This window comes from Oncorhynchus kisutch, linkage group LG22, assembly GCF_002021735.2.
Source record: "Oncorhynchus kisutch isolate 150728-3 linkage group LG22, Okis_V2, whole genome shotgun sequence".
NCBI classification, from domain to species: Eukaryota; Metazoa; Chordata; class Actinopteri; order Salmoniformes; family Salmonidae; genus Oncorhynchus; species Oncorhynchus kisutch.
Genome location: NC_034195.2, coordinates 6,129,841 through 6,153,045, shown reverse-complemented (window position 1 = coordinate 6,153,045; position 23,205 = coordinate 6,129,841). Strand labels below are relative to the sequence as shown.

Below are 23,205 nucleotides of genomic sequence, written 5' to 3'. Positions count from 1 at the left end.
ACCCTATTCCCTTTTATAGTGCACTACTTTTGACCAGTTTCCATAGGACTGTGGTCAAAAGTAGGGCACTATATAGAGAATAGGGTGCCATTTGGGATGCACTCTGTGTACGAGCCCTAATCAGCGATGGCATTTCACACAAAGGTAATGCTGTGGGATTTTCTAAACAAGTCTGAGTGGAGGTGATGGCTCAGAGCCATTATAATTCTCTCCCACAGCAGGCTTTGATCCAGGATGACATGTTTTTTATGTGGGAGAGTTTCAGAAAAGCAAACTACAGTGGTTCGTCCTTTAAAAGTTGCAGTGTACTGCGGTGCAGCTTGCATGGTGCCGCAGAATTCTATTGCACGTTATTTAAGTGTGAACCACTGGTACCATTTAATGCTAGTTAGTGCTAGTTTGACCACCAGAGGGCATCTTTGAGAAGCATTTAATAGCCTTCAATCGTGGCTGTACTAGAGAATTTGAAACCTTTTTTTCTAAGAACATAGTATATGGGACTGATTTTGATGAATTATTTTGATTAATATTATGGTGTTTCTATTCCAGGAAAAATGAAAATCATCTGGGTTTCCGTTTGGATGAAACAGAAAATATGGCACTATACAATGTGGCGGTCCCCGTGTCGTGCAGGCACGCGGGAGACCGGGGTTCAATTCCCCGATGGGGAGGAAGGAGTAGGCTGTCCTTGTTAATAAGAATTTGTTCTTAACTTACTTGCCTAGTTAAATAAAGGTTACACTAAGAGCATAACATTTCCACACCCTAATTTTCTAATTCTAGTCTAACCAATACCCAAATGGAGATTCCGTGAAAATAAAAATCTCATTGATTTATCAAGACCATTCCCCATGCTTGTCTCAGAGCAGTGCGAACTGGTGCAAAATAGTTGTAGGCTATTGCTTCAAATCCTATTTGCTTCTAACTTCAATATGCTCTTTAAATAAATAAGACCTACACCACGTTTAACAGCACATTACTCAACACTAGTGAGACTCAAGTCGCCTAAAGTTTATCGAGAGAAAAAAAATCACGTGACTCTCCGCCAATAATTACATATGGAGGATTGGAGGATATTTCTGTAATTCAGTGATATTTATTCCCATAGTATTTCGTTATGGATCCATAACTAAATTAACATCGGCATTTTGAAAGCATTTTTATCATTCTTTTATTAACAAAAGCATAAAGATTATTAGTTACATTGTTTTAGTTTGAACGTGCAGACTGGCACTAAGAACAGCGGGAGCGTTTCCCCAGTCAGCTCCATTAGTAGTGCAATGCCACTTAAAGTGTTGCCAGTGTGGCGGGGTGGGGGTCAACCCCCCCCCCCCCCAATCAAATAAAAACATTAGTGTAACAACAGTTTTGGTAAGTAATACTGATGTTGTGCACAATTATCCATTTCTATTCTATTTAGGTTTATGTCGCCCATTCATTGTCAGTTAGAGACACAGTAGGACCCAAAATTATAATCAGTGCTCGTACTAAACCACAAATTACCTCTAAATCCCGCAGCATAATCACAAAACTTTTAGTGGAGCAACCACTGTACATCACACTAGATGCATATTCTGTAGTCATCGCTGATGTCATATGTCCAGTAGCTAACTTGAATCTTACGCAAATAAGAGTAAATGGCCATTGGGAGAGCAATGCAAACACACACACACACTATAACCAGAGAGCGGGGAGGGGGTGAAAAAGTAGGCCCTGTCATTTTCATAGTATTAACATCACTTTTACAGTAATCTATCACACAATGAGTGTGTAATGCAAATGAATGTCCTCCCCCTACATTCAGGCGGAGATCCTTCTGACTTGTATAATTACGGCCCAATCTCCCAAGTTATCTTTCCTAGCCAAGGTACTAAAATTATTGCACTGACTGTTGACCAATAGGTTTGAAGCTTATTTCCTAGGATGCAAACAAAATGTTGTGGTTTTTAAATTTCCTTGCAATTCTATAGGCTGAGAAACCTGAATTAAAAAATGTTTTGACATGGGCTAGTTGATCTGGACATTTCTGCCAAGTTCGAAATAGCTCTCTAACATGACCAGAGGAAATGATGATGCACTACCCAATTTACAAATTGCACCTTGTGCAGTCTACTAGTAAAACTTTCAAGAGGAAGTTTAAAGCCGGACTGAGTTTCCCTACTGACCCCTCCCACAGTTTGGGAATCACTGCTCTAACTCACGATCACATGTCTGATGGGCTACATACTCACTCATTGGATGGCTCTGTCATCGAACGGGTACCCGCCTATAAATATCTGGGCGTTTGGAATTGATAAAGATCTAACGTTTTATAGAAAACATACTGATGAGCTAGTTAAAAAGCTACGAATTTAAAGTAGGCTTCTTTTTTTAGAAATAGATTTAGCCTCTCCCTGAACAGCAGGAAGCAGATTGTGCAGTCAACTTTCCTGCCAGTTCTTGACTATGGTGACAGCTTATACCAGAATGTAGCAAAAAGATAACTACCAAGACCGCTATAAATACATTACATTACATCTTAAACCATTGGATGCCGTCTACCGTAGCGCCCACAGTTTTAATACTCACTACTGCATCCTGCATCAGAATGTCGGCTGAGCTAAAGTCCTGTAGATCACTTCATTACTCCCTTCTTGTTTACAAAGCTCTGCTCCACAAGCTTTCAACATACCTCACTTCCCTGTTCAAATATACAAATATGAGATAGCAAATCCGTTTGCAGGGTTGGTTAACCATTGAGGTCCTGCTCGTCTCCACAAAGTTTGGTAAATCTGCCTATAGTTTTTAACGCACCGCAGTTAGGGAATACCATAAAATACAAATTACACCTGGATTTCCTGGTGCTGATAGGGCAGTTTACTAAAGTGTGCAATTGTTTCAATTGACTCTTATAACTTGTTGTAATAACCTGATGTAATGTATTTATAGCTGACTTGGTAGTTATCTTTTTGTTGTATGTGTTGATGGAATTTTTGTCCTCAGGGCACCATTGTAAATGAGACGCTGGTCTCAATTGGGCTTCCCTGAGTAAATAAATGATAACCGAGTGAAAGCTTGTCTTGTCGTTTTAGTATTCTACAGACGGTATTGGTCCAACATTCAAAATGTTTAGTTTTTTTCTGAAATGCAGGCATATACACCAACTGTCATTTTGCACAGAAGAAAGCATGCGATGTTGAGAGAAGCCACAGGAAAACTGGTAACCCAAGATGCGTCACCTCGGAGCATAACCAATAGGCTACATTGGTCATTGACCTTATACCTGTCAAATAACGCAAAGAATCAGCGATACCTTTTAAAAGATGCAATGAAATCAAAGGAAACGGCCTGAACTATACATTACGATAATTAGCCAAACAACCAGTAGTCTTACATGAGGGAAAGACAATGAATTCATTATTCTTGACGGTGGCCAGGGACCATAAAGGTTGTAGCTTACCATTTAGGCAAGTTGCAGCCTCCTCCATGCTGTGTTGAACCTCATGAGAAGTTTCTGATTCCAGTCTCCTTCCTGGCAGAATGTACTTGTCCGGTCCCCCTAAAATGCCAGCTGGAACAGCTGGGCTTTTCGTTGATGTAACAAGCTGTGTCTGTGTTCACTTAACAACCTTCTTCAGAGTGGAGAAGGAATTTCCGCACATTGCCGTCGATGTCCCAAATGTGATCCAAATTCACGTTTCGGTGCCAACCACATTGAGGCCCGCCGTATCTTTTGAAGAAAACTGAGTGGGGTCCATTTGTTGTTGCTGGCTGTGGTTGCGATTTTGCTTTGCAAGAATCAATCAACTCTGCTTCCACTTGTTCAGTTTTGCTTAGGTCCAACAGGTTGTCAGGTGCTAGTGGCTGGGGGTAACGGAGATGCAGGTGCTTGCTGTGATGTTGTCCTTGTGCTGTTGGTGCCATGCCCTGGTGCTTCTCAATCGAATTGGCCACCAGGTAGCGCGGGAAATGGGCGGCTATGACATTTTCTGCCTGGCTCCTCAACCTCGTGGCGCGGTCATCCAGCTGCTCGGAGAGCTCGGCAGAACACTCAACATGGTGGACCTCCGTGTTTTGTTCTTGGCAGTGCCAAGATTAGCCAGCTAATATTATTCAGCTCTACTCTACCAAAACTTAAGATTATAGCTTCTAGCTAGCTAGCCTATTATTAGCTAGCCTATTATTAGCTGTCCCCTCTGTGAGGAGAAAAAACTGTCAATTTGACCCAGCCATGGGTGGGATCCAATGAGCTTCCTAAACATGGTAATAAAGTCAGTACCTTATGACATTGCATGGCTAGTTGCCCAATCAGAATGCATTTTGGGATTTTAACTACTAAATATTACATCTCATCAGTTCTATCTTTTTCTTGTTTGTTCTGTCTCATTGAATGATACTTGACATACTGTAGATTAGAACTGCTTTTCTTCAATCTGAGCTTCTTTTTCTGTCTGTGTCACACGTTTGGAATGAAATGGCCTGCAAGGCTGTCCGTGACATACCCCTAATGGACATGTTGCTCTTTTTGGGTGTGGTCAGAGATTAGCCAATAGTTGAGTGAGGCTACAATAAGCCTAAGGACCAAGTACGAGTGGTATTAGGGTCTTCTATGTTCAATATAAAAGACCATCATATATTGAGTATATAATCGTTTGAGTCCTTACTCTTATTGATTGATATGGAGTTCTGCTTGGGGCTTAAATACCCTGCTTTGGTCTTAAATACTCCAGACGTATGGTAACTTCAAGTTGTTGGGGATACATTTCATGTAGCAGATGGTGTGCATTTAATTAGCTGGGGCTGGGCCCTATCCGATAGTCATTGAGAAGTCCTTCACTTTATTGCAGCGCTCTCATGAAGCACCAATGACTACCCCGTGATGCTTTCACCACATGAAAGGGCTATCCTCCATTTAAAAAGTGTGATCTAATGGCAGCGTGATATTAGCCATTAACCAAGCCCACATGTGTTAGGGGAATGAATGAGTCGGTTGAAGATGCAGCCGGTCCCAATTGACTCCCTACGTCTTACCCTTGGCCCTAATGCTTCGATGTGTTTGCCGTACAGATCTAGAGAATAGAAGGGCTGGGGGCAATTTGAATTGAAGGGGTAGATGGCGACTTGGGACTGGCTGTGAAAGTCAGTGGAAAGACTTTATTTAGATAGTCACCCTCATGATGCTCATCAAGTTCACCAACTGCCTGTTACTGTACATGATAAATGGCCCCTGTAGATGTCAATACAGTCACTTAAATAGCCCTAAATGACCGTTTGTGGAGGGTTTTTGAGCAAATATACGCTACCGTTCAAAAGTTTGGGGTCACTTAGAGGTGTCCTTGTTATTGAAAGAAAAGCAAAAAAAAGTGGCCATTAAAATAACATCAAATTGATCAGAAATACAGTGTAGACATTGTTAATGTTGTAAATGACTATTGTAGCTGGAAACGGCAGATTCTTTTTAATGGAATATCTGCATAGGCGTACAGAGGCCCATTATCAGCAACCATCACTCCTGTGTTCCAATGGCACGTTGTTAGCTAATCCAAGTTTATCATTTTAAAAGGCTAATTGAAAATTAGAAAACCCTTTTGCAATTATGTTAGCACAGCTGAAAACTGTTGTCCTGATTAAAGAAGCAATAAATTTGGCCTTTAGACTAGTTGAGTATCTGGAGCATCAGCATTTATGGGTTCGATTAAAGGCTCAAAATGGCCAGAAACTAGCACTTTCTTCTGAAACTCATCAGTCTATTCTTGTTCTGAGAAATGAAGGCTGTTCCATGCGAAAAATTGCTAAGAAACTGAAGATCTCATTTAACGCTGTGCACTACTCCCTTCACAGAACAGCGCAAACTGGCGCTAACCAGACTAGAAAGAGGAGTGGGAAGCCCCGGTGCACAATCTAGCAAGAGGACAAGTACATTAGAAGCAGACGCCTCACAAGTCCTCAACTGGCAGCTTCATTCAGTAGTACCCGCAAAACACCAGTATCAACATCAACAGTGAAGAGCCGTCTCCGGGATGCTGCCTTCTAGGCAGAGTTGCAAAGAAAATGCCATATATCTGACTGGCCAATAAAAAGAAAAGATTAAGATGGGCAAAAGAATACAGACACTGGACAGAGGAACTCTGCCTAAAAGGCCAACATCCCAGAGTCGCCTCTTCACACACACACGCTTATATATATATATATATTTGTATATATTTCCTTTATTACCCTCCAACCCACCACCAATTGGAGAAAACTCGTGAACAACAACATGTTAGGCCTGTAATTCCAGTTTATACATTTTATGGACACAGTCTATTTTAAAATAGTTATATTTAGTTTGTTTTTACTCCTGTTCTTCCCCTACCCTCAACCTCTCCCATCTATTTCTGATGTCCATCTGGTTTGATTTCTGTTTGCCATATCTTTCAAACTGTGCTCTTTCACAAAACGTTCTTAATCTATATACACTACCGGTCAAAAATGTTAGACCGCCTACTTAGCACAGCTGAAAACTGTTGTGCTGATATAAAGAAGCAATAAAACTGTCTTTCTTCAGACTAGTTGAGTATTTGGAGCGTCAGCATTTGTGGGTTCAATTACAGGATCAACACGGCCAGAAACAAATAACTTTCTTCTGAAACTCGTCAGTCTATTCTTGTTCTGAAAAATGAATGCTATTCCATGTGAGAAATTGCCAAGAAACTCAAGATCTCGTACAACGCTGGGTACTACTCCCTTCACAGAACAGCGCAAACTGGCTCTAACCAGAATCGAAAGAGTGGGAGGCCCCGGTGCACAACTGAGCAAGAGGACAAGTACATTGGAGTGTCTAGTTTGAGAAACAGACGCCTCACAAGTCCTCAACTGGCAGCTTCATTAATTAAATAGTACCTGCAAAACACCAGTCTCAACGTCAACAGTGAAGAGGCGACTCTGAGATGCTTGCCTTCAGTGTGTAGTCAGTGTGTGGAAGCCAGGAGATGCCAAATGTGTTTTATTTTAATCTACGGTTTATTACCGTGAGACTGGCAGTTATTTGCATGACAATTAGCGGCTGAAAAAATGTCATGACCGACACTGCCCTAGTTGGAGGAGTGTGTAAGAGTGGTGTGTGTCACTTTTCCATAAAGTCAGTCGGTCATTGGTCCCACACACAGAGTCTGGAGCAGCAGAACAGAACTATACACAGAGTGTACAAAACAGGAACACCTTCCTAATATTGAGTTGCACCCCCTTTTGCCCCCAGAACAGCCTCAATTCGTCGGGGCATGGCATTCCACAGGGATGCTGGCCTATGTTGACTCCAATGCTTCCCACAGTTGTGTCAAGTTGTCTGGATGTCCCTTGGGTGGTGGACCATTCTTGATACACACGGGATACTCTTGAGCATAAAAAACCCAGCAGTGTTGCAGTTCTTGATACACCAAACCCGGTGCGCCTGACACTTACGACCATGCCCCGTTCAAAGGCACTTAAATATTTTGTCTTGCCCATTCACCTTCTAAATGACATGCATACACAATTCATGTCGCCAGTTTTCTCAAGGCTTAAAAATCCTTCTTTAACCTGTCTCCTAACATTCATCTACACTGATTTGAAGTGGATTTAACAGGTGACATCAATAAGGGATCATGGCTTTCACCTCGTCAGTCTGTCATGGAAAGAGCAGGTGTTCCTAATGTTTTGTGTAGTTTAACGCTGAAGAGTCTATAGTGGGAGGAACCCACCCAGCCTGACCCAGAGTGATTTCACTAAATGAAAACATCTTCCAATTTGACCTCAGACCACCCCATACAGCCTTGAACTGGGTCGGTCTCACTGCTTTACATTATAGTGGAACAACTATCTAGGGTACACACTCATCCATGTACTATGTCTGTGCATGTAGCTATGTACTTATGTTGCTTGTGTGTGTGTGTGTGTGTGTGTGTGTGTGTGAGAATGTCAGATATCACTAAAGCTCATCTCTATATGCTGCACTGCTGTATAAACTATCCCATATTATTTATAACTGTAAACAACATTAAACACAGGCTTTTCTATGTGGAGGCCTCAGTGTGACCTCCACTCCTTGGTCTTGTTCATTTCTCCTCCGCCTGGACCCCTTAAGAGGAGTGAGTGGCTCGTCCCAGTCCTTCGAGCTCTTCCTTCAAGGTACGAGATGAGGAGACACTCTCTACAGTGCCCCCCCCCCCCCCAAGGAAGAAAACTCAGGCCCTGTTCTCAGAGAGATCGCGAGGGAGAGCGTGGGGGCATACCACGAGGAGATGGAGAGACTTTGAAGGAAGAGTTGAGGATAAGAATTTAGGAGAGAGGGAAGCATATGAAGGTGGGTGAGGGGGGGGAAGAAGAGGACAGACCTATCCAGTTCCCATTGGGGTGAAATAAGTTCAACTTCAAGCCAGATGTGAGGATGATTACAGTAGAAGTGTTCTTCTAGCACAGGCTACACACAGGATTACTTTCGCGCTCAAACAGGAAATGCTGCTAGGAGAATGCAGCCAAGGCAAACACATACCGGGCCCAAACTTGCCATCTGGTGAGGGCCTGCACCTGCTACCAAAAGAATGTGATGTCATTCTCCTGAAAGAAAGCCACACGTGGGTTGAGTTGTTAGTCAGTTACGCACTGAACGATTCTAAAACTATCCTCAAAGGAAGACCGAAGCTACATCCTGTGATTACAGCAGTAAAGTCTCCACAGACCGTCTCCATCGAAAAAGGGTTTAAATAAGCCTATTGAACTGCACACAGGCAGCAGCACAGTTCAGACTAATCACTTTGAATGTGGAAGGCTTTGATTTGAGGACAAGACTCCCAGTAAGAGTTGATGTGTTTTGAACCAATCAGTTGTGTGGTGACAAGGTAGGGGGGGGGGGGGTATACAGAAGGAAGCCCTATTTGGTAAAAGACCATGTCCATATTATGGCAAGAACAGCTCAAATAAGCAAAGAGAAACGACAGTCCGTTATTACTTTAAGACATGAAGGTCAGTCGATCCGGAAAAAGTTTCTTCAAGTGCCAGTCGCAAAAACCATCAAGCTCTATGATGAAACTGGCTCTCATGAGGATCGCCACAGGAAAGGAAGACCCAGAGTTACCTCTGCTGCAGAGGATAAGTGTATATGAGCAAACATGGAGGCCAACATGTGGACAGGAAGGTTAGCGGGCAGCCAACATGAATCATTTGAGACTTTACATTACAGATTTGTCCAAACAGTACGTATTGTCAATGTGTCGCAAATGGGTGACAGTACGTTGTTGGTGTTTGTCAAGCCAGTAGGTCACCTGTTAGTGTTTTCCCGAGGACAATGAGGAAATTAGGCTAGGAGAAGAGTATTGGGTCCCAGGCTCTGAAAAAACGAGTGGGAACCAACAGCGGCTAGCTAGCTGGAGTGGTAGAGATACTCTTAATGATCGGCTATGAAAAGCCAACTGACATTTACTCCTGAGGTGCTGACTTGCTGCACCCTCGCCAACTACTGTGATTATTATTATTTGACCATGCTGGTCATTTATGAACATTTGAACATCTTGGCCATGTTCAGTTATAATCTGCACCCGGCACAGCCAGAAGAGGACTGGCCACCCCTCATAGCCTGGTTCCTCTCTAGGTTTCTTCCTAGGTATTGGCCTTTCTAGGGAGTTTTTCCTAGCCACCGTGCTTCTACACCTGCATTGCTTGCTGTTTGGGGTTTTAGGCTGGGTTTCTGTACAGCACTTTGAGATATCAGCTGATGTACGAAGGGCTATATAAATACATTTGATTTGATTTTGATTTAGCTAATGATGCTAACTTGTGTTAGACCGAACAGGGCTTGACTGGGCTGCAGTACATTCACATGAAGGTTCACTAGCCATTAGCCGTAGCCTAGCGCTGAAGTTTCACTAGCATTTGCCATCGTCTAGTGCTGAAGTTACACTAGCATTGGCCGTAGCTTAGCGCTGAAGAGGTCCTGACAGGCAATTAGCGGGTTGTGCGCTGTGCCACCTCAGAGGGTGTGAAATTGTGCTATGTCTGCAGGGGTGGTCATGCTAACAAGCTAACACCAACTGACAGCGTGGAACAGCCCTCAGGGTACTGGCTCCAATCGGACATTATCATTCCGCTATTACTGAGCTAATTTAGAGATGGCTAATAGAGCACTGCTGTTACACACACACACACACACACAAGCACACACACACAGGCACACATTCTGAAGACACCCGTATGTACAGACATGTAAACGTGCACGCACACACACTCATACAGTTGTCCCGCTGAGCGCAGTTCACCTCAGGATTTAGTCCATTAGCCCACCACATGAGGCTATTGCTCTGAGACAGCGTTAGCTGTGAACACGGAATGTCTCGTGAATGTTTTATGTCTTGTTTATTTTGCCCTTTCCTCCCTCCAGAGTCCAAATCAAGTTACGTTGGTCACATACACATATTTAGCAGATGTTGTTGCAGGTGTAGCCCTCCCTTTTCTGGCTTCTGTCATGCTGATCTCTAGTCATCCCTCTTTCCTTCTCTACCTTTCTCTGTTTCTTTTCTTTTTTTAAACCTTTTTTTTCCTCTTTCGCCTCGCTCCCTCCTGGTGTTTCAGGGGCCAATTCAGTAAGAATAACACTGGGCTGGTTGGTTTGTCGTCTCCAGTGCAGGACTGCCCAGGGTTCCAGCTCATGAAGTGCAAATTAAAATCTGGCCTCTTGGAATTTGCCTGCTTAATTACCACCATGCTCATCTACAGCAGTGGAGAGAGGGAGGGAGGGATAGAGGGAGGGAGGAAACGAGTGAGTGTTTTAGCAGCAGGGGAGACCTACTCCCCTTGATTAACACCGATTGGAGTGTGCGTATGTGTGCGGGTTGGTTGTGTACTGTAGACCGGGGTCACACGCCAGCGGTCCCGTGGATTAATAACTTTGCTCAAGCAAGAGTAAACATTTTGTGTAAGAGGTTGGTAAAGTCAGAGGACTAGGATGTGAACAGGCCTGATCACCGACCGATTAGTCTGTCACTCTCTCTTTTTCCCCTTCTATCGCTCCCTACTGATTTGGTTCGAAAAGGCATGACATGCCTGCTTAATGCCCCTTTTTAAAAAGGGGAATTGGAAACCTCTCATTTCCATGATCAAAGGGGCATTTTGAGTATGAATGCTGTCTCATAAATAGTAATGATATGTCCATATACTCAGTACACATGTAACATGGAAATACACTTGTAGCAACTGTACACAAGCCAACACACACACACACACACACCACCATCCACAATCACTCCACCAACCCCCACTCACTTCCCACACCTGTTAATAAAGCCTCAGCACAGTATGCACTCGTCTCAGATTACCCATAGTGCCGCAGGAGTTTGGTCTCTTTCACTACCTTCCCGCACTTCCAACTGACTCCACTCGGCCCCGTCTGTCTCCTAATGACCCATAATGGCAAACTCTTAAGACCCTTAATGGGCAACTGAATCTCCTCTGGCCCTCTAGCACTCCCGATTCCACTCATATAATCAGATTAACTACTCTCTCGTGTGTGTGTGTGTGAGAGAGAGAGAACAGATAACTGGACAGTGGTAAAGTTAGCTTAGATAAGAGGCATCACTGTGACATTGACCTGAGGCAACGCCATACCTTTTCATAACCCGATATTTTGTCACAGTCTACCCCCCATGTAGCCCACTGCTATTGGCCCACCTTCTGTGATTTTACAGATAGCAGAGGCATACATGATGGGTATTTAGGATCTGTGGTGGGTGATGATTGACTCTGTTTGGCTTTAACAGTGAGTGCACTGTACTCCCTGACTCTGAGACCTAGCCAACAGAAAAGTGACCTGTGAGAAGCTATCACACTGTAAAGGGGTTGGGGTGTTGGGTGCAGGGAAGGGGAATGAGTAAAAATCTGAGATTTTGTATGTGTGCTTGCTTGCATTTGCACGCTACATGTTTGTTTCATATGATCCTAAATAAACCTTAACGTATATCCTCCTCTTCTCCCCAGGCATTTGGGAACGCCAAGACAGCTCACAACAACAACTCCAGCCGCTTTGGCAAGTTCATCCAGGTCAACTACCAGGAGAGTGGTACCGTCCGGGGGTGAGACATCTACACCTTCTTTATCCAGCCTCGCCTTCCTTCCTCGTTCTCTCTCTCGCTCTCATACACTGCCTTTCTATTCTCTCTCTCATACACTGCCTTTCTATTCTCTCTCTCTCATACACTGCCTTTCTATTCTCTCTCTCTCATACACTGCCTTTCTATTCTCTCTCTCATACACTGCCTTTCTATTCTCTCTCTCTCTCACTCACTCACTCACTCACACATTCACTCACTCACTCACTCACTCAGCTTATTTTGGATATTTACAACAACAAGAAATTTTTAACCAAAATTGTCAATGGGACATCTCAATCTCTGTATGTAGTAAATCTTGTCTACAGTCATTCCTGTGTGTGTGTGTTCAGAGCGTACGTGGAGAAGTACCTTCTAGAGAAGTCACGTCTGGTCTACCAGGAGCACAATGAAAGGTAAAGAAAGTATTTACATATTTACCTACAGCTTAAATACATGCAAGTATATAATATGACATAACTTATAAGGTTGTTTATCTAGTATTGATTCAGTATCGTAAAGTCAGCTTGATTCAGTGGTAAGTAATCCAATCCAAGTGCCTTATACACATATGTACAACAATATACAACAACAATATATACTAAGACTGATAGCAGTAGATAAATTAGGGAATCCATTATCAAGAATCCAGTATATGAATACGCTGTGTGTTTAAGCAGTGTAACAAAAATGCAATGTACAGTAGTAGATATTAGAATTAGCTATGTCGAATACAGTAGGTATCCACTACCATTAGCTATGTCGAATACAGTAGGTATCCACTACCGTTAGCTATGTCGAATACAGTATGTGTCCACTACCATTAGCTATGTCGAATACAGTATGTGTCCACTACCATTAGCTATGTCGAATACAGTAGGTATCCACTACCGTTAGTTATGTCGAATACAGTAGGTATCCACTACCATTAGCTATGTCGAATACAGTAGGTATCCACTACCATTAGCTATGTCGAATACAGTAGGTATCCACTACCATTAGCTATGTCGAATACAGTAGGTATCCACTACCATTAGCTATGTCGAATACAGTAGGTATCCACTACCATTAGCTATGTCGAATACAGTAGGTATCCACTACCATTAGCTATGTCGAATACAGTAGGTATCCACTACCGTTAGCTATGTCGAATACAGTAGGTATCCACTACCGTTAGCTATGTCGAATACAGTATGTGTCCACTACCGTTAGCTATGTCGAATACAGTAGGTATCCACTACCGTTAGCTATGTCGAATACAGTATGTGTCCACTACCGTTAGCTATGTCGAATACAGTAGGTATCCACTACCGTTAGCTATGTCGAATACAGTAGGTATCCACTACCGTTAGCTATGTCGAATACAGTAGGTATCCACTACCGTTAGCTATGTCGAATACAGTAGGTATCCACTACCGTTAGCTATGTCGAATACAGTATGTATCCACTACCGTTAGCTATGTCGAATACAGTATGTATCCACTACCATTAGCTATGTCGAATACAGTAGGTATCCACTACCGTTAACTATGTCGAATACAGTAGGTGTCCAGTACCAGTCAAAAGTTTGGACACATCTACTCATTCAAGGGTTTTTCTTTATTTTTATTATTTTCTACATTGTAGAATAATAGTGGGAAAAAAAATATGACAAAAATATGAAATAACACATACAGTGGGGCAAAAAAGTATTTAGTCAGCCACCAATTGTGCAAGTTCTCCCACTTAAAAAGATGAGAGAGGCCTGTCATTTTCATCATAGGTACACTTCAACTATGACAGACAAAATGAGAAAAAAAATCCATAAAATCACATTGTAGGATTTTTTTATGAATTTATTTGCAAATTATGGTGGAAAATAAGTATTTGGTCAATATCAAAAGTTTATCTCAATACTTTGTTATATACCCTTTGTTGGCAATGACAGAGGTCAACCGTTTTCTGTAAGTCTTCACAAGGTTTTCACACACTGTTGCTGGTATTTTGGCCCATTCCTCCATGCAGATCTCGTCTAGAGCAGTGATGTTTTGGGGCTGTTGCTGAGCAACACGGACTTTCAACTCCCTCCAAAGTTTTTCTATGGGGTTGAGATCTGGACTGGCTAGGCCACTCCAGGACCTTGAAATGCTTCTTACGAAGCCACTCCTTCGTTGCCCGGACGGTGTGTTTGGGATCATTGTCATGCTGAAAGACCCAGCCACGTTTCATCTTCAATGCCCTTGCTGATGGAAGGAGTGTGACTGTTTGAGGTTGTGGAAAGGTGTCTTTTATACTGATAACAAGTTCAAACAGGTGCCATTAATACAGGTAACGAGTGGAGGACTGAGGTGCCTCTTAAAGAAGTTTTTACAAGTCTGTATGAGCCAGAAATCTTGCTTGTTTGTAGGTGACCAAATACTTATTTTCCACCATAATTTGCAAATAAATTCATAAAAAATTATACAATGTGATTTTTCTGGATTTTTTTCCCCCTCATTTTGTCTGTCATAGTTGAAGTGTACCCATGATAAATTACAGGCCTCTCATCTTTTTAAGTGGGAGAACTTGCACAATTGGTGGCTGATTAAATACTTTTTTTGCCCCACTGTATGGAATCATGTAGTTACCAAAAAAGTGTTTAAACAAATCAAAATGTATTTGAGATTCTTTCAAAGTAGCCACCATTTGCCTTGATGGCAGTTTTGCACGCTCTTGGAATTCTCTCAACCAGCTTCATGAGAAATGCTCTTCCAAAAGTCTTGAAGGAGTTCACACACATGCTGAGCACTTGTTGGCTGCTTTTCCTTCACTCTGCGGTCCAACTCATCCCAAACCATCTCAATTGGGTTGAGGTCGGGTGATTGTGGAGGCCAGGTCACCTGATGCAGCACTCCATCACTCTCATTGGTCAAATAGCCCTTACACAGCCTGGAGGTGTGTTTTGAGTCATTGTACTGTTGAAAAACAAATGCTAGTCCCACTAAGCGCAAACCAAAACCAGATGGGATGGCGTATCGCTGCGGAATGCTGTGGTAGCCATGCTGGTTAAGTGTGCCTTGTATTCTAAACAAATCACTGACAGTGTCACCAGCAAAGCACTATCACACCTCCTCCTCCATGCTTCATGGTGGGGACCACACATGCGAAGATCATCCGTTCACCTACTTGGAATCTCACAAAGACACGGCGGTTGGAACAAAAAATCTCAAATTTGGACTCGTCAGACCAAAGGACAGATTTCCACCGGTCTAATGTCCATTGCTCGTGTTTCTTGGCCCAAGCATGTCTCTTCTTCTTATTGGTGTCCTTTAGTAGTGGTTTCTTTGCAGCAATTCGACCATGAAGGCCTGATTCACGCAGTCTCCTCTGAACAGTTGATGTTGAGATGTGTCTGTTACTTGAACTCTGTGTTGCATTTGTTTGGGCTGCAGTTTCTGGGGCTGGTAACTAATGAACGTATCCTCTGCAGCAGAGATAACTCTGGGTCTTCCATTCCTGTGGTGGTCCTCATGAGAGCCAGTTTCATCATAGTGCTTGATGGTTTTTGTGACTGTGCTTTCAAAGTTCTTGAAATTTTCCAAATTGACTGACCTTCATGTCTTAATGTAATAGACTGTTGTTTCACACATTAAGAAGGAAAGAAATTCCACCAATTAAATTTTAACAAGGCACACCTGTTAATTGAAATGCATTCCAGGTGAATACCTCATGAAGCTGGTTGGAAGAATTCCACGAGTGTGCAAAGCTGTCATCAAGGCAAATGGTAGCTATTTTGAAGAATCTCATATATTGTGTGTGTGTATACACCACACACACACACACACACACACACACACACACACACACACACACACACACACACAGTATAAAATAAACGGTAAGTGACCAGTGTTTTAATGTTTCTTTATACTGTACTTTGGACAGCCTGGACAATTAAGGCCTGTAGGTCAGGAGCCAATCTCTTGTTTCTGTAGCGTGACGCAGCTTGATATATATTGGGTCCCATTATTTACGTCTTTGGTATGACTCGACCTGGGATCACATCCCCAACCTTCCAATCTCACTCTAACCACTCAGGCCACTGAGTTGATATTCCAAGTAACTTCAGTTTTTCTTGTCTCGATTGTTCTCTGACACTCAATTACCCGTAAGCCATCTTCATTTCCTCAAACTCCACACAGGATATCTGATGTACATCCGAAATAGACCAGAATAGCTGTCAGAATTAACGGCCTCTCTCATTGCTTGCTCATAATGAGTGTTATATTTTTCCCCTCAAGTTGAATCATTATCATTATTGTGGTTATGTAATATCATATATGTAGGCTATTAACTACATAACCATAATATAGTTGAACTTTTATGTTTTACATTTATGTTCATAAACATGTTGTTGACAGGTTGTGCAACCAGAATACTCAGACACATACACGTACATACACACCACCTCATCGCTAAATCACAAAATCCCTAATAGGTTTAAAACAGTGCTTGTTTTATCCCCCAAGCCCTGAATTTGGCCCCGCTGGCCACCAAGGTTTCCATTTCACCGTGATGACAGCACAGGCGACCATATTGATGCGGCTCAAACTCAAACCAGACCTCCCAGCCTTCTCCTTTAGACCGGGGGCGGGGGCGGGGGTTGTGTCTATCCCACACACACACACAGACACAGACAGACAGACAGACACACAGACTGACTGACAACGCAGTGACTGACTGACTGACAACGCAGTGACTGACTGACTGACAACGCAGTGACTGACGGACTGACAACGCAGTGACTGACTGACTGACAACGCAGTGACTGACTGACTGACAACGCAGTAACTGACTGACTGACAACGCAGTGACTGACTGACTGACAACGCAGAGTGACTGACTGACAGACAACGCAGAGTGACTGACTGACAGACAACGCAGAGTGACTGACTGACAGACAACGCAGAGTGACTGACTGACAGACAACGCAGAGTGACTGACTGACAGACAACGCAGAGTGACTGACTGACAGACAACGCAGAGTGGCAGGCAGACAGACAACGCAGAGTGGCAGGCTGACAGACAACGCAGAGTGGCAGGCTGACAGACAACGCAGAGTGGCAGGCAGACAGACAACGCAGAGTGGCAGGCAGACAGACAACGCAGAGTGGCAGGCAGACAGACAACGCAGAGTGGCAGGCAGACAGACAACGCAGACAGACAACGCAGAGTGACAGACAGACAGACAACGCAGACAGACAACGCAGAGTGACAGACAACGCAGAGTGACAGACAACGCAGACAGACAACGCAGAGTGACAGACAGACACCGCAGACAGACAACGCAGAGTGACAGACAGACAACGCAGACAGACAACGAAGAGTGACAGACAGACAACGCAGACAGACAACGCAGAGTGACAGACACACAACGCAGACAGACAACGCAGAGTGACAGACAACGCAGACAGACAACGCAGAGTGACAGACAACGCAGACAGACAACGCAGAGTGACAGACAACGCAGACAGACAACGCAGAGTGACAGACAACGCAGACAGACAACGCAGAGTGACAGACAACGCAGACAGACAACGCAGAGTGACAGACAACGCAGACAGACAACGCAGAGTGACTGACTGACAGACAACGCAGAGTGACTGACTGACAGACAACGCAGAGTGACTGACTGACAGACAACGCAGAGTGACTGACTGACAGACAACGCAGAGTGACTGGCTGACAGACAACGCAGAGTGACTGACTGACAGACAACGCAGAGTGACTGGCTGACAGACAACGCAGAGTGACTGACTGACAGACAACGCAGAGTGACTGACTGACAGACAACGCAGAGTGGCAGGCAGACAGACAACGCAGAGTGGCAGGCAGACAGACAACGCAGAGTGGCAGGCAGACAGACAACGCAGAGTGGCAGGCAGACAGACAACGCAGAGTGGCAGGCAGACAGACAACGCAGAGTGGCAGGCAGACAGACAACGCAGAGTGGCAGGCAGACAGACAACGCAGAGTGGCAGGCAGACAGACAACGCAGAGTGGCAGGCAGACAGACAACGCAGAGTGGCAGGCAGGCAGACAACGCAGAGTGGCAGGCAGGCAGACAACGCAGAGTGGCAGGCAGACAGACAACGCAGAGTGGCAGGCAGACAGACAACGCAGAGTGGCAGGCAGACAGACAACGCAGAGTGGCAGGCAGACAACGCAGAGTGGCAGGCAGACAACGCAGACAGACAACGCAGAGTGGCAGACAACGCAGACAGACAACGCAGAGTGACAGACAACGCAGACAGAAAACGCAGAGTGACAGGCAGACAGGCAGACAGACAACGCAGAGTGACAGACAGACAGGCAGACAGACAACGCAGAGTGACAGACAGACAACGCAGACAGACAACGCAGAGTGACAGACAGACAGACAGACAACGCAGACAGACAACGCAGAGTGGCAGGCAGGCAGGCAGACAACGCAGAGTGGCAGGCAGGCAGGCAGACAACGCAGAGTGGCAGGCAGGCAGGCAGACAACGCAGAGTGACAGCCAACGCAGACAGACAACGCAGAGTGACAGACAACGCAGACAGACAACGCAGAGTGACAGACAATGCAGACAGACAACGCAGAGTGACAGACAACGCAGACAGACAACGCAGAATGACAGACAACGCAGACAGACAACGCAGACAGACAACGCAGAGTGACAGACAACGCAGAGTGACAGACAACGCAGACAGACAACGCAGAGTGACAGACAACGCAGACAGACAACGCAGAGTGACAGACAACGCAGACAGACAACGCAGAGTGACAGACAACGCAGACAGACAACGCAGAGTGGCAGACAGACAGACAACGCAGAGTGACAGACAGACAACGCAGAGTGACAGACAGACAACGCAGAGTGACAGACAGACAACGCAGAGTGACAGACAGACAACGCAGAGTGACAGACAGACAACGCAGAGTGACAGACAGACAGACAACGCAGAGTGACAGACAGACAGACAGACAACGCAGACAGACAACGCAGAGTGGCAGGCAGGCAGGCAGACAACGCAGAGTGGCAGGCAGGCAGGCAGACAACGCAGAGTGGCAGGCAGGCAGACAGCCAACGCAGACAGACAACGCAGAGTGACAGACAACGCAGACAGACAACGCAGAGTGACAGACAACGCAGACAGACAACGCAGAATGACAGACAACGCAGACAGACAACGCAGAGTGACAGACAACGCAGACAGACAACGCAGAGTGACAGACAACGCAGAGTGACAGACAACGCAGACAGACAACGCAGAGTGACAGACAACGCAGACAGACACGCAGAGTGACAGACAACGCAGACAGACAACGCAGAGTGACAGACAACGCAGACAGACAACGCAGAGTGGCAGACAGACAGACAACGCAGAGTGGCAGACAGACAGACAACGCAGAGTGGCAGACAGACAGACAACGCAGAGTGACAGACAGACAACGCAGAGTGACAGACAGACAACGCAGAGTGACAGACAGACAACGCAGAGTGACAGACAGACAACGCAGAGTGACAGACAGACAACGCAGAGTGACAGACAGACAACGCAGAGTGACAGACAGACAACGCAGAGTGACAGACAGACAACGCAGAGTGACAGACAGACAGACAACGCAGAGTGACAGACGACAGACAACGCAGAGTGACAGACAGACAGACAACGCAGAGTGACAGACAGACAGACAACGCAGAGTGACAGACAGACAGACAACGCAGAGTGACAGACAGACAGACAACGCAGAGTGACAGACAGACAGACAACGCAGAGTGACAGACAGACAGACAACGCAGAGTGACAGACAGACAGACAACGCAGAGTGACAGACAGACAGACAACGCAGAGTGACAGACAGACAGACAACGCAGAGTGACAGACAGACAGACAACGCAGAGTGACAGACAGACAGACACGCAGAGTGACAGAACAGACAGACAACGCAGAGTGACAGACAGACAGACAACGCAGAGTGACAGACAGACAGACAACGCAGAGTGACAGACAGACAGACAACGCAGAGTGACAGACAGACAGACAACGCAGAGTGACAGACAGACAGACAACGCAGAGTGACAGACAGACAGGACAACGCAGAGTGACAGGACAGACAGCAACGCAGAGTGACAGACAGACAGACAACGCAGAGTGACAGACAGACAGGACAACGCAGAGTGACAGACAGACAGACAACGCAGAGTGACAGACAGGACAGACAACGCAGAGTGACAGACAGACAGACAGACAGACAACGCAGAGTGACAGACAGACAGACAGACAACGCAGAGTGACAGACAGACAGACAGACAACGCAGAGTGACAGACAGACAGACAGACAGACAGACAGACAGACAACGCAGAGTGACAGACAGACAGACATACAGACAACGCAGAGTGACAGACAGACAGACAACGCAGAGTGACAGACAGACAGACAACGCAGAGTGACAGACAGACGACAACGCAGAGTGACAGACAGACAGACACGCAGAGTGACAGACAGACAGACAACGTAGAGTACAGACAGGACAGACAACGCAGAGTGACAGACAGACAGACAACGCAGAGTGACAGACAGACAGACAACGCAGAGTGACAGACAGACAGACAACGCAGAGTGACAGACAGACAGACAACGCAGAGTGACAGACAGACAGACAACGCAGAGTGACAGACAGACAGACAACGCAGAGTGACAGACAGACAGACAGCGCAGAGTGACAGACAGACAGACAGCGCAGAGTGACAGACAGACAGACAGCGCAGAGTGACAGACAGACAGACAGCGCAGAGTGACAGACAGACAGCAGCGCAGAGTGACAGACAGACAGACAACGCAGAGTGACAGACAGACAGACAACGCAGAGTGACAGACAGACAGACAACGCAGAGTGACAGACAGACAGACAACGCAGAGTGACAGACAGACAGACAACGCAGAGTGACAGACAGACAGACAACGCAGATGTGACAGACAGACAGACAACGCAGAGTGACAGACAGACAGACAACGCAGAGTGACAGACAGACAGACAACGCAGAGTGACAGACAGACAGACACGCAGAGTGACAGACAGACAGACAACGCAGAGTGACAGACAGACAGACAACGCAGAGTGACAGACAGACAGACAACGCAGAGTGACAGACAGACAGAACGCAGAGTGACAGACAGACAGAGAACGCAGATGACAACGCAGACAGACAAACGCAGAGTGACAACGCAGACAGACAACGCAGAGTGACAACGCAGACAGACAGGAAGACAACGCAGACAGACAGACAGACAGACAGACAACGCAGACAGACAACGCAGACTGACAGACAGACAGACAACGCAGAGTGACAGACAGACAGACAACGCAGAGTGACAGACAGACAGACAGACAACGCAGAGTGACAGACAGACAGACAGACAGACAGACAGACAGACAACGCAGAGTGACAGACAGACAGACATACAGACAACGCAGAGTGACAGACAGACCAGACAACGCAGAGTGACAGACAGACAGACAACGCAGAGTGACAGACAGACAGACAACGCAGAGTGACAGACAGACAGACAACGCAGAGTGACAGACAGACAGGGACAGACAGACAGAACTAGAGTGACAGACAGACAGACAACGCAGAGTGACAGACAGACAGACAACGCAGAGTGACAGACAGACAGACAACGCAGAGTGACAGACAGACAGACAACGCAGAGTGACAGACAGACAGACAACGCAGAGTGACAGACAGACAGACAACGCAGAGTGACAGACAGACAGACAAACGCAGAGTGACAGACAGACAGACAGCGCAGAGTGACAGACAGACAGACAGCGCAGAGTGACAGACAGACAGACAGCGCAGAGTGACAGACAGACAGACAGCGCAGAGTGACAGACAGACAGGACAGCGCAGAGTGACAGACAGACAGACAACGCAGAGTGACAGACAGACAGACAACGCAGAGTGACAGACAGACAGACAACGCAGAGTGACAGACAGACAGACAACGCAGAGTGACAGACAGACAGACAACGCAGAGTGACAGACAGACAGACAACGCAGAGTGACAGACAGACAGACAACGCAGAGTGACAGACAGACAGACAACGCAGAGTGACAGGACAGACAGACAACGCAGAGTGACAGACAGACAGACAACGCAGAGTGACAGACAGACAGACAACGCAGAGTGACAGACAGACAGACAACGCAGAGTGACAGACAGACAGAACGCAGAGTGACAGACAGACAGAGAACGCAGAGTGACAACGCAGACAGACAACGCAGAGTGACAACGCAGACAGACAACGCAGAGTGACAACGCAGACAGACAGGAAGACAACGCAGACAGACAGACAGACAGACAGACAACGCAGACAGACAACGCAGACTGACAGACAGACAGACAACGCAGAGTGACAGACAGACAGACAACGCAGAGTGACAGACAGACAGACAGACAACGCAGAGTGACAGACAGACAGACAGACAACGCAGAGTGACAGACAGACAGACAGACAACGCAGAGTGACAGACAGACAGACAGACAACGCAGAGTGACAGACAGACAGACAGACAACGCAGAGTGACAGACAGACAGACAACGCAGAGTGACAGACAGACAGACAACGCAGAGTGACAGACGAGACAGACAACGCAGAGTGACAACGCAGACAGACAACGCAGAGTGACAACGCAGACAGACAACGCAGAGTGACAACGCAGACAGACAACGCAGAGTGACAACGCAGACAGACAACGCAGAGTGACAACCAGACAGACAACGCAGCAGTGACAGACAGGACAGACAACGCAGACAGACAGACAGACAGACAACGCAGACAGACAACGCAGGACAGACAGACAGACAGACAACGCAGACTGACAGACAGACAGACAGACAACGCAGAGTGACAGACAGACAGACAGACAACGCAGAGTGACAGACAGACGACAGACAACGCAGAGTGACAGACAGACAGACAACGCAGAGTGACAGACAGACAGACAACGCAGAGTGACAGACAGACAGACAGACAGACAGACAACGCAGAGTGACAGACAGACAGACACGCAGAGTGACAGACAGACAGACAACGCAGAGTGACAGACAGGAAGACAACGC

General features: G+C 45.8%; 1 protein-coding gene across 9 annotated transcripts in view; it reads left to right on the top strand.

Annotated features, from left to right (window-relative positions):
- Positions 1-23,205, top strand: part of myo9ab (myosin IXAb) — a 232,133-nt gene that overhangs the window by 90,430 nt on the left and 118,498 nt on the right. For all 9 annotated transcript variants that reach the window (XM_031801497.1, XM_031801503.1, XM_031801502.1 and 6 more), the window contains exons 3-4: positions 11,962-12,056; positions 12,425-12,487. In XM_031801497.1, coding sequence (XP_031657357.1) covers positions 11,962-12,056; positions 12,425-12,487 — 158 coding nt within the window. The remainder of the gene's footprint in view (positions 1-11,961; positions 12,057-12,424; positions 12,488-23,205) is intronic.